This window comes from Lampetra planeri, chromosome 40, assembly GCF_965212315.1.
Source record: "Lampetra planeri chromosome 40, kcLamPlan1.2.h2, whole genome shotgun sequence".
In the NCBI taxonomy this organism is placed as follows: Eukaryota; Metazoa; Chordata; class Hyperoartia; order Petromyzontiformes; family Petromyzontidae; genus Lampetra; species Lampetra planeri.
The window spans coordinates 7,756,233-7,769,336 of record NC_136146.1 but is presented as its reverse complement, the minus strand read 5'-3'; the positions used below and the strand labels follow the sequence as shown (position 1 = coordinate 7,769,336).

Here is a 13,104-nt window from a genome sequence, read left to right as displayed (position 1 = left end):
ACAAATGATAGCTCAACGAAGTGGCTTGTCGTCACGTTCAAATTTATATCAGCCAAATACTCTAAACGCACGTTGATTCTAAATGTGGAGGGAAAAACCGGATGGCCCAGAAAAAATTCCACACAACCACGGGGAGAGAGACACATACAAACTCCAAATATACAACAGGCATCAGGGCCGGGATCGAACCTCACGAACTCCTGTATACCAGTCGAGGTGGTTAACATCTCACCACTGTGTCGCCAGTTCAATCTCCTGCAGGCGTGACAGTTGAAACAATTGTGAACGTTTCTTAAACCCCCCACACCCCACTGCGTCTGTCCACCCAGACAGTATAAACAGGTTGATCACAGTCGATCGGTAGGTCACGTGTGGTGGGGTAAAGTAGGGGTACTAGCACCTCTTCCAAGGCTTCTGGCCAGCGTGGAAGAGGAGGCCAAAATAGCCTCAAGTGAAGGCCCTTTCGGCAGCAGCGGCGCGAGTTAGTAGGGCAGCACTTATTATGTTCGTGGCGTACTCTATGCATGGCTCAACCCCTGCATTGCCGTACGTTTCCATAAGTCTCCACGTACACGGTGAACTTGCAAATGCGTTGTTATCGTGACGGTGGTGGTAAATGGACGTTGATAACGATGTTGACGTGAGCAGGTGTGAAGTGACAGTGTGTGCAAAGGAGGGAGCTCACGCGGGCTTCCACAGCGACACAATTCGGTCACCGTAAACATGAGCACGGTTCACTCAGCTGTCTGCAGGTGTCCGGGATAAAGCACACGATCTGCTTGGCCGTGAGAGTTATAATTGTCGCGAGGAGGTCGACTGACCTCCTAAGCTTATCAGCGGCTGTGAGATTGCATGCTAGTCATGCAGCACACACACACACATGGACTGTTGGCCCAGTTTAGAGCGTTGCAGCGTTTGGATGAAGCCAGCGTACTGTGCAGCCTCTCTGCAATTACATTAACTGTACTGTAAAAGCAATATAGTAGCCTCAACAGGGCCTCTTATTAAAGATTAATGTGAACAGAGCAAGCTCAACGGAATTAATTTCAAGCTGTAACTTTGCCACGGATGAGGCTTAAAAGCACGTGTGCATGTGACAGACATGCACAAGCCTTTGGCAATCCACTGCTGGGCGAGGGCCTCCCCACACTGTATGGAACGTGAGGATCAGTTGAACATACTTCACCAAGCTGGGTCGGTACGAGTTGGTGAAGGCGAGGAGCATGGGAAAATAGACGTACAGAACAGAAATAGATTTTCCTGCATTCAGAATCACGGTATTTATACTGGAGAAATCCTATGAGCTATAAAGCTCTTTTCACAGATATCCTGTCGACGTCTGTGAAATTGCCCTCTGCTGCCCAAAACATAGCCCCACATCCTAAAACACCCGTTACGCATGATGGTCGCCCATCCAAGCACTGTCCAGGCTCAAACCCTGCTTAGCTTCAGAGATCTGATGAGAAATGGTTTATTCTGAATAATTTGGCAAAGGTCACAAATACACTGTGTGTCAGATTTGTGCAGACGAAGAGGCTGTCCTCTACAGATAAGGCCCAATACAATAACCACAACACTCAACCTATACGGCCAGCGGACGTAATACTCTACAGTCCTTTATAAATTCGCTGCTGAACGAAAGGCTTCCCCATGAATTTCGATAATGGGGATTGTTTGACCATACTTCACCACGCTGATCAGTGCTGGTTGGTGCATGGTGGGGGCCTCGCGACCAGTTTAGATACCACTCGCCGCTCATTGGGAGCCATGGGTGGGAATTGAACTTAGGTCACCAGGATCACGGTGCAGTGTGATAACCACTGTGCCATCGTGCCAACGATTAATACTGTTTCATTTATCCAGACAAGACCGCTCACTTGAGGTAGCAAAACCTTAGTGGTACCAGCAGCACCTTTATATTGGCAATAAAACCGAATTATTCATTAACCAGTTTTAAATTGAGTGGTTCCTCACGTCATCATCTGTTACTGAATATATAAGCAAATTGGTGCCATAAAAACTCAATAACTAAGGCACAGCGTTTGCAGTGGTGGACAAGTACAATTAACAACTCATGTCCATCATAGTATGTAATGCCTTATCATATAACCTGGACATAGGAACCATTTTAAAATAACAAAAGAAAGCTCGCCTATGACAAAATCACCCATCAGATCTTGGAAGTTGAGCAGGTCTGAACCTGGATAGCACTCGGATGAGTGGCCACCATTCGTAAACCGGTTCTCATGCGGCGCTATGGTCAGATGCATGGTTCGAGTGTAATTCTATGCTTCAACATCTAAGCGTTCCACCTTCACAAAACCTGGACTAACAAGTACGGTAAAATAACCCCCATAGCCCGCATAGAATGGGGTTGCCCTTACCCAACAGTGCATGTACCAATACGTGTAATAATACTGACATCAACTTAATTCATATTTCCCACTGTTTTATTTTCAATAACTTCGCTCATCAGCCTTCTGAAGAAGTGATTCAAGGCATTAAACTAAGAGTTCTAATTCAATATGTCTGCCCTCGCCTCGTGAATAATGGTGGGGATTTTTATTTTTTAAAATCAGTCTCACTAAAGTGTTTCCACAACAGGACACTGCCGCTGATTTCCACTGATGCCTGTGCACAGTTACAAGTGAAATGTAATGTATGTCTCCTCTATAAATTAAACATCATAAAAAGAAGCAGCCCCAAAATTAAGAGGATACATTTTTCTAAATATTTCTATGGAAGTAAAATACCTCAATCAATTGAATGATACTTAAGTTATTATTTTGCTCGATAAAAAGAGATGATACAACTTTATTGCCACTTCCTCTAAAGTCTCCTGTAAAAATCGACGTCAACTAAGCGACATTTGACCCGAAGTGGCTTGATAGGCAACTGACCCGTCAGAACTACTGCTTAATTTCAGCCGGGTTGGCAACCTGGAAAATATTTCCACGCCTGGCACACCGCATCCAGAATACTTCTCGCCTATGACTGTGGCCACAAATTACGTTCCACATCCGCAGTGGTCACCCAGAACGGACCATTAAAACACAAAACGACTCAATGCCGCATTTACAAACACGACGGAAGCATCACCACAGTGACACACGCCACTGCGCCACGTGTGACGCTATTATCTGGCCCAACCACCTCAATGTGAAATACTGTATAGCTTTTGCTCGACATCAATATCAGCCATACGAAAGAAGAACCGCCCAGTCTCACCAGTGCTCTGTAGAATATTTAAACAAGTTGAGCGCTGGCCTCCTGTTAAAATTAGCATAACTGGCCAGATATCATCACCTCAGCAGTTATGTTAAACCAACCGACAGACACCAGTGTTTCCCAAACCTCTGCGAAGCAGCGGAGCCCCTGATAACTCCAAAAATACATATATGTATATAAATTCACAAATCCATTGTTCGTGAAAAAAACCCGTATCTGCAACAGTTCGGCGAAACCACTATTGTTGCCACGGCCTTGCTGACCCACCAGCGGACCACAGGGGTTGGCAACCACCACCAACCACCACAATCACTGCCGATTAAGCTAGTGCGGGGCCTATAGCATATGTTCTAAAGGGGCCATACATTTTCTAAAAACACACATTTTTAACTGGCATAGTAAAGTAATTGTATTTTTTTCATTTGCTATACAGTCAGATAATACGACAAATCGCCAAAACACCCAGTCGTTCATAAAAGTCAAAAGCAGTATAGTACTATAATAATAGAGCAAGTGCAGAATCACTGAACCGGAATTGATAGCTTGAAAGCATTTAGCGCGGGGCCCGTAGCACAATGTAGTAGCTACTTTTGCTCCGAGCATAATCCGGCACAGACCACAACCCGACCATCACGGGGCAAGAAGAATGCGAAGCGATGACATCACAACGACCCTTGCCTTGCCGCAGGTTCGACGCCGCGAGACCTCGGGCTCGAACTTGACCCCGCGCGTCGCTGGGACCAGAAGAGGCTCCGCTAGCAACAAGAGCAGCACCAGGGACAGCAGCAGCCGTTGCGGCTGTGGTGGTGGTGGTGCAGACATGATGGGTGCGATCAGCGGTGGGTGGCGGCTCTTCTTCCCCTCCTCCTCCTCCTTCCTCCTCCTCGTCGTGCTCCGGAAGAGTTGTGTCGCCCTGGAGATGAGCAGCGATGGGGCTGACGCGAGAGGCTGAGAGTGAATCCACGGACACACACAGAGAGAAGGGAGGGGGAGACACAACACAATGGAGTGAGAGCAGAATCAGACGAATCCGTATCCCTCTTGTAAATCCTAATCTGCCTGTCTCTCCCTCCACGAACATCTCTCTCCATTCTTCAACTTGTCCTTCCCTCACCCCATCCCTTACCCCATCTCTCACCAACCTGCCCTCCCCTGCCAACTTTTACCCCCTGGCTCAGCCTCCCTCCATCATCCAACTACCATCCATCCAGCTTCTCTCTCATCCTCACCATCTGCCGTCTCTTCCTCGCCCATCCTGCCTCCTCACACTTCATGTCGCCCATACCACACTCACTCACCTCCCCATCTACATTTTGTGTTTTTAAATGATACGACTCTCATCTCCAACCCTCCCTCGTCTGCTTGCTCCTTTCCCTCACACCCCCTCGTCTTCATTTCTCTCGCTTCCATCGCCTCGTTCTCCCTCGCCACCTCCGATTAGCACGGTCGGCAACGTACGGTGCGAAAGAAATTCCAACATACGTACAATGCGTATCCCCTCACCTCTGCGACTCTCACACCTGTTATCGACCCCTCAACATCAATCACCCTGCATCAGCTCCCTATCCTCTCTCATTCACCCTCACCTCCCTCTCGTCCCACCCTCTACTCACCCATCCCTCACCCCCCCTATCTTCCTCTCTCATTCACCCTCACCTCCCCCTCTCCTCACCTCCCTCTCATCCCACCCTCTACTCACCCATCCCTCACCCCTCCTATCTTCCTCTCTCATTCACCCTCACCTCCCCCACGTCCCACCCTCCCTCACCCTCTCCTCACACCCTCCTCTCCCCACACCGTTGTTATGGCCGATGCAATGCACTGGACGCCAGCCACCCACCCACCGACCTCTGCTACAGCTGCACCCCCACGGTTGCGGCGGATGCCACCCTCCTCCCTCCCCTCCCTTCCTCCCACAGTCCGTGGTTGCGATCGTAGAGTGTGGGGAAGAGAGAGAGGTGGGGGTGAATAAAAGGGACGGATAGAGCCGATGTGGATGGATGCGATCTCTCCCCGCGCACGTGAGCGCGGTGCTCTCCTCCTCCTCCGTCAGGGCTCGCGAAGCTGCGGGGGGCTGCAGCTGCAACGGGCGGGGTGGTGGTGACGTCACCTCGGCGGGGCCACGACGTCAGGCGGATGACATCACAGCAAATACTCTTAGGTTTTTTCGGTAAAGTCACGTAGGTATAAATAAATAATAAATAGTTATAAATAAATATTAAACATAAATAATAAATATAGATATTATTATTAAATTATAACAATAAATTATAAAACTAAATAATAAAAATATCAGAAATAATAATAGAAATAAAATAATAAATCACGACGTTTCGGAGGCAACACAAGTCTCCGTCATCAGGTGGGACCGTCACAGCTGAATTTACTGTATTAAGTGAGAAAAAATCCAAGAGACGGTCCCACCTGATGACGGAGACTTGTGTTGCCTCCGAAACGTCGTGATTTATTATTTTATTTCTATTATTATTTCTATAATGTTTATTATTTAGTTTCTTATTATGTATTTACTTTTATCTACGTGACTTTACCGAAAAAACCTAAGAGTATGAATCCTTGCAGTCACGAAAGCTTCAAATCTAGAATCACAGCAAATGTCTCGCTCGCTCGCTGACAACGATCAATTTCAGTTTAATTTATTAGGTACTAGCGGAAGTACCCGGCTTTGCCCGGGTGAAAAATATATTTCTTAAAAACCTTACATATATATACACAGATACTAAGGTATTGTCAAAGCCCGGTGGGCTGTTTGTACATTTCTCCACCAACAAATATATAAGAGGCTTTCACAAGTCCAAAAAGTTGTAGAAAGTGTGGGGTAAATAGTTGATGTCAAAATGTTTCCGAAAATTGTGGTCTCCCCCCCCCCCTCAAAAAATATCTTTACCCCTCGTAGGTATATATACTAACAACACCTTACATACAACAGAGGAAGTGGTATCTATTGACTCTGTAGTAGTATCTACTGACTGTACCGTAGTATCTACTGAGCCAGTAGTAGCTACTGACTGTGTAGTAGTATTTAGTGACTGTAATAACTACTGACCATAGTAGTATTTACTGGGCCTACAGTAGTATCTACCGACTATATACTCGTAACGACTAACTGTATAGTATCTGCTGACTCTATAGTTGTATCCACTGACTATAGTAGTAACTACAAAATCATAGCAGTATCTACTCACTCTATAATAGTATCTACTGACTCTAGTAGCTACTCACCGTGGTAGTATGTACTGACTGTATAGTAGTATATACTGACTGTAGCAGTATTGACTGACTGTAGCGGTATATACTGACTGTTTTAGTATTTACTATAGCGGTATCTACCAACTCGATAGCAGTATCTACTATCGCTACAGCAGTGTATACCGACTGAGGTCGTACCTGCTATCACTACAGCAGTGCATACTGCTGTGTTGGTACCTGTTATGATGACAGCAGTGCATATTGTGGTGGAACCTGCTATGATTACAGCAGTGCATACTGCTGTGGTGGTATCTGCTATGATGAGAGGAGTACATATTGTGGTGGTGGTACCTGGTATGATAACAGCAGTGCATATTGACTGTACTCATCATTCACCCTCACCATTCACCACTCACAACTCACCCTTACCACTCATCCTCACCACTCACCACTCCCACTCACTATTCACCATTCACCCTCACAACTCACCACTCACCAACCTCCCTCACCAATCTCCCTCACCACTCACCCTCACCACTCACCCTCACCACTCACCCTCACCACTCACCAATCACCACTCACCCTCACCACTCACTCTCACCACTAACCCTCACCACTAACCCTCACCACTCTCACTCACCACTCTCCCTCACCACTCACCACTCACTCTCACCATTCACCCTCACCATTCAGCCTCACCACTCACCCTCACCACTCACCACTCACCGTCACAACCACCACTCACCCTCACCACTCAACTTCACCCTCACTACTCACCATTCATCCTCACCAATCACCACTCTCCACTAACCCTCACCACTCACCCTCAAAACTAACCACTCTCTCACCACTCACCCTCACCACTCACCCTCACCACTCACCCTCACCACTCACCCCTCACCCATCACCACTCACAACCGCCACTCACCCTCACCACTCATCCTCACCACTCACAACAACCACTCACCCTCACCACTCACCCTGACCACTCACCACTCATCCTCACCAATCACACCCTCACCAATCACCACTCACCCGCACTGCTCACCCTCACCACTCACGCTCACCCTCACCACTCACCCCTCACTAATCACCACTCATAACCGCCACTCACCCTCACCACTCACCACTCACCCTCAACACTCACCCTCACCACTCACCGTCACCACTCACCCTCACTACTCACCACTCATCCTCACCAATCACACCCTCAACAATCACCACTCACCCTCACAACTCACCCTCACCACTCACTCTCACCACTCACCACTCACCCTCACAACAACCACTCACCCTCACCGCTCAGCACTCACCCTCACCACTAATCCTCACCAATCACACCCTCACCAATCACCACTCACCCTCACCACTTGCCACTCACCCTCACCACTCACCACTCACCCTCACCATTCACCCTCACCACTCTCCCTCACCACTCTCCCTCACCACTCACCAGTCACGCTCACCACTCACCCTCACCACTCACCCTCACCACTCACCCTGACCACTCACCACTCATCCTCACCAATCACACCCTCAACAATCACCACTCACCCTCACCACTCACGCTCAACACTCACCCTCACCACTCATGCTCACCACTAACCCTCACCACTCACCCTCACTAATCACCTCTCACAACCGTCACTCACCCTCACCACTCACTCTTACCACTCACCCTCACCACTCACCCTCACAACAACCACTCACCCTCACTACTCATCCTCACCAATCGCACCCTCACCAATCACCACTCACCCTCACTGTTCACCCTCACCGCTCACCACTCAACCTCACCCTCACCACTCACGCTCACCCTCACCACTCACCTCTCACTAATCACCACTCACAACTGCCACTCACCCTCCCCACTCACCCTCACCACTCACCCTCACCAATCACCACTCACCCTCACCACTCACCCTCACCATTCACCCTCACCACTCACCCTCACCATTCACCCTCACCACTTTCCCTCACTACTCTCCCTCACCACTCACCCTCACCACTCACCAGTCACGCTCACCACTCACCCTCACTACTCACCACTCACCCTCAACACTCACCCTCACCGCTCACCACTCACCCTCAACACTCACCCTCACCGCTCACCACTCACCCTGACCACTCACCACTCATCCTCACCAATCACATCCTCACCAATCACCACTCACCCTCACTGCTCACCCTCACCGCTCACCCTCACCACTCACCCTCACCACTCACGCTCACCCTCACCACTCACCCCTCACTAATCACCACTCACAACCGCCACTCACCCTCACCACTAACCCTCACCACTCACCCTCACCACTCACTAATCACCTCTCACAACCGTCACTCACCCTCACTACTCACCCTCACCACTCATCCTCACCAATCACACCCTCACCAATCACCACTCACCCTCACTGCTCACCACTCAACCTCACCACTCACGCTCACCCTCACCACTCACCCCTCACTAATCACCACTAACAACCGCCACTCACCCTCCCCACTCACCCTCACCACTCTCCCTCACCACTCTCCCTCACCACTCTCCCTCACCACTCTCCCTCACCACTCTCCCTCACCAGTCACGCTCACCACTCACCACTCACGCTCACCACTCACCCTCACTACTCACCCTAACCACTCACCACTCACCCTCAACACTCACCCTCACCACTCACCCTCACCACTCACCCTGACCACTCACCACTCATCCTTACCAATCACACCCTCACCAATCACCACTCACCCTCACTGCTCACCCTCACCACTCACCCTAACCACTCACGCTCACCCTCACCACTCACCCCTCACTAATCACCACTCACAACCGCCACTCACCCTCACCACTCACCCTCACCACTCACCCTCACTACTCACCACTCATCCTCACCAATCACACGCTCAACAATCACCACTCACCCTCACCACCCACGCTCAACACTCACCCTCACCACTCATGCTCACCACTAACCCTCACCACTCACCCCTCACTAATCTCCACTAACAACCGCCACTCACCCTCCCCACTCACCCTCACCCTCACCACTCTCCCCCTCACCACTCTCCCCCTCACCACTCTCCCCCTCACCACTCTCCACCTCACCACTCTCCCCCTCACCACTCTCCCCCTCACCACTCTCCCCCTCACCACTCTCCCCCTCACCACATGTTAAGGGCGATCCTAAAGGAATCTACAACCTTCGATGATTCCTTTGCGCGATTCAAAGAATCGATTCCTGGCGCATAGGAGGTTTCCATTTTTAATTACAGAGTTTTATTTTCATTGTTATGTTTTAAAGTTTTCAGGAGTTTTTAATTATATTTTAGCCCCGGTCAACGCCGGATATTTCCCATTCGTAGCAGTTTATATCAACTCTATAACCAACTAATATTAAACGGAAATAAGGCGATTCTAAATGAATCTACAACCTTCGATTCCTTTTCGCGATTTAGAGAATCGATTCTTGGCGCGGTCGGGTTTAGAGTTTTAATTACACAGTTGTATTTCATTGGGATGTTATGTTTTAAAGTTTTCAGAAGATTTTAAATGTATTTTTCCCCCGGGCAACGCTGGGTATATCGAGTTTATACCACAAAGTCGACACCTGACAGACTTGCGTGTCGAGGCCTAGTACCGTGCAGAGCCTCCGGCCTCGCCTAGATTGCCCATTCGACTGAGGCTGGGTACTGGGGCCGTTAACCCCCCCCCCCCCGCGCTACAATAATACTGTCTAATCTCTATAATTTTATTATCTACCGACCCTATAATAGTAATTGCACACATTGGGGTGGGGGGGAGTGAAGAGGACGTGAAACTTTGATGAATTTACCTCAGAGTCGCGTGTTAATGCGTGCGCATATTTTTAACGGGAATTAAAAATGGCGTCCACCCCGCAGCGAAGTTGTTGCTACCCGTTGCCAGGGGCAACCGCCGTGGTACGCGCCGGTCGGCGATATTAAATAAATAAATAAAGCTTTCAATAAATAAATAAAGAGAAATCGCACTAAATCGACAATCGGGCCGATTTAAAGTTTAGAGACGAAAAATCGGAAATGCCTAAGTTTACCGCGGGGCCGGGGGCGTGCCCACCTGCAAAATGTAATCTCGGCGAACCCCACGGTCCGAGAGCTACATCCCCCGCAAGGGAGCGTACGCAGACGGACGGACAGACAGATAGACAGACAGATAGACAGACAGACAAAAAATGAATTATATAGGTTAGATAGCCCTGTGAGCAATTCGGCTTTTGAATCGGGTGCAACCGCAACAAACAAAAAACAAAAATATGAACAAGAAAACATCTTAAAGTGACTATGTGACTAAGTGCAAAAAGAAAATCTAAGAAAAGACAGCAAAATATTGCAGAAAAAGCACCGTACACCAACGCTGTGTGCAAGAATCCCAGTGGGATGCAAGTCAAACAACAACAACAACCACAAGACAACTTAGATTAAGGCCATCAGTCTTACTCCGTACTACAACAAACAAACGTGGCCAAACTAAAAAACTTTTCGAAATCACCAAAATAAAGCCATACAAGTAATGTAACAGTGATCATAGGAACTGTGACGGAATTTTCACAATAAACAACATAAACAACATGTACCACCAAACCCTGCAGCCATAGCTGGCTGCATGAGTCACTCCACAACAGCAGGAGCATCAGTCAAACGTCGAAAAGCAACAAAACAAATCGAGGCTTTGTTGTGGTTGCTTGCTGCAAGTGCTGTTTGAGCGAGAGCACCTTTGGTGGCCGACATCCACGCCCGGCCGCCTTTGTCTCCCCAGTGACGATGGTTATACATTGCACCAGGTAGTCATTTGAGGCTGAGTTGACCTAGGGGAGGGCCCAGGACCGGTTTAGAATATTAATCGTTACTGGTGTTGGCCGTGAGCGGGAATCAAACCCGGGTCACTAGGTGCATAGTGCAGAGCGCTAACCACTACACTACCGCTTCCCCACCATTACCATCCCCATCCCACACACCCACAAATATTCCACCCCCACCCTGGTTCGTCTGTAACAGACTGTTTCGGGGGGGGGGGGGCAAGTGTTGTTTTGCAAGCACTTTGGAGGTCGGCACGGGTTGGGTGGCCAGCACCACGCCCGGCCATCCTTGTCTCGCTCGTGGCAATGTGTTTTTTTCACACGCTGCACCAGATACTCACTTCAGGCTGAGTCGACCTATGCATGAGAGGCCCAGGACCTCGTTCAGATGTACGTCACTTGCTGTTGGCCGTGAGCATCGCCGGGTTCGTAGCGCACATCTCACACTCATGCACTCGTGTTGCCAGAGTTGGGGGGTTATTTTTTTATTGTTAAATATGTTGGGAGTAATGCATAAGCACATGTAACAAATTTTTTTTCCAATTGTGTCCATCACACTATGGCTTTAAATAGAAAAATATATCATAGATGACGTTTCGGGCAATGGCCCTTCATACCATTTATGATTTTTGATTCATATTCATATAAATTGCTAAAATTCGTGGCCACCTATCTTACTGTCAACTTCATTCCTCTCCAAGTATTTCCCTCCCTCCCTCACCTGCTTCCCCCTCACTCACCTTGCCTGCCTCCATCACCTCCCTGGCTCAGCTCTGTCCGTCACCACCCCACATCCCCCTCTCCACCCCACATCCCCCTCCCCACCCCACCCCACATCCCCCTCCCCACCCCACATCCCCCTCCCCTCATCTTCCCTCCCACCCTTACCTGTAATGTCTCCTACCCTCATCATCTGCCGAATTATGAGGAAGCCACTGGAGCTATTCGGAAGCCACTGGAGCTATGCACTTTTAAATCTAGATTGAAAAACTCTGTAGAACTGATTTTTGTGTTTAGTTTGTTGTCCTTCCCCCGCACCTACGATTAGCACGGTTGGCTACGTACAGTGCGAAAAAAGTTCAGCATACATACACACGATGCCCCTTATTTATAGTACATGCAGTACATAATTTTTCATTTACATATTTTTTTATAAAACAATTTTTTGTATATCAACATATATGCAAGGTTTTCTTTCTTCATTCATATGCATATCAAGCAACAATCTTTTGCGTGCTAGTGTTACATTTGTTTACCTAGGAAAGCCTGTGCTGCAGTATACTGGAATAAAGTTCAACACAATACCAGATCGCAGTACAAATCAGTTCCTGCCACCCAAATACAAATAAAACACAATGTTTGTGGCAAGCCACCCAAACACAAATTAAACACAATGTCTGTAGCAACTCTATTTTAGATTGATGTTATTAAATCATATGCTAAGTATGTTTATATAAGTTAGTTAAGGTTCAGGTTTTCAAGATTAAATTATTTTTATCCATGGCTTGATATCAGACAGACCTGTTGTGGACATGAGTTCCGGAATATATTCCATGAAAATGTAACCTTGGCGATGCTTTGTAAACTGAATTGAGCATCAATGTATAATTTAGCATTAATGTTCGTCTCTTTGTGTAGTCGTATGTTTCCTCCAATAATTTAAGTGTTTCGTTTTAAAATTATATCGGTTTGTCTGCCCCCAGCATTAACATTGAACTTCAGATTCCACATCTGGTAACAATTAGTGACCATTTGCAGTTTATACACAAGTTCACTCTGTGCAATGGACCAGCACCTTCAAATAAGCATAACACGCATGTACACACACACATAGCCATATCCG

The 13,104-nt window shown here is 48.0% G+C and overlaps 1 protein-coding gene across 1 annotated transcript in view; it reads right to left on the bottom strand.

Annotated features, from left to right (window-relative positions):
- LOC144731836 (endosome/lysosome-associated apoptosis and autophagy regulator family member 2-like) overlaps positions 1–5,142 on the bottom strand; it is a 39,226-nt gene extending 34,084 nt beyond the window's left edge. The window contains exons 1-2 of the mRNA XM_078613112.1: positions 5,077–5,142; positions 3,907–4,176 (exon numbers count right to left, since the gene is read on the bottom strand). Of these exons, the coding sequence (XP_078469238.1) occupies positions 3,907–4,050 (144 nt within the window). The 5' untranslated portion in view covers positions 4,051–4,176; positions 5,077–5,142. The remainder of the gene's footprint in view (positions 1–3,906; positions 4,177–5,076) is intronic.
- Between the last annotated feature and the right edge of the window lie 7,962 nt (positions 5,143–13,104).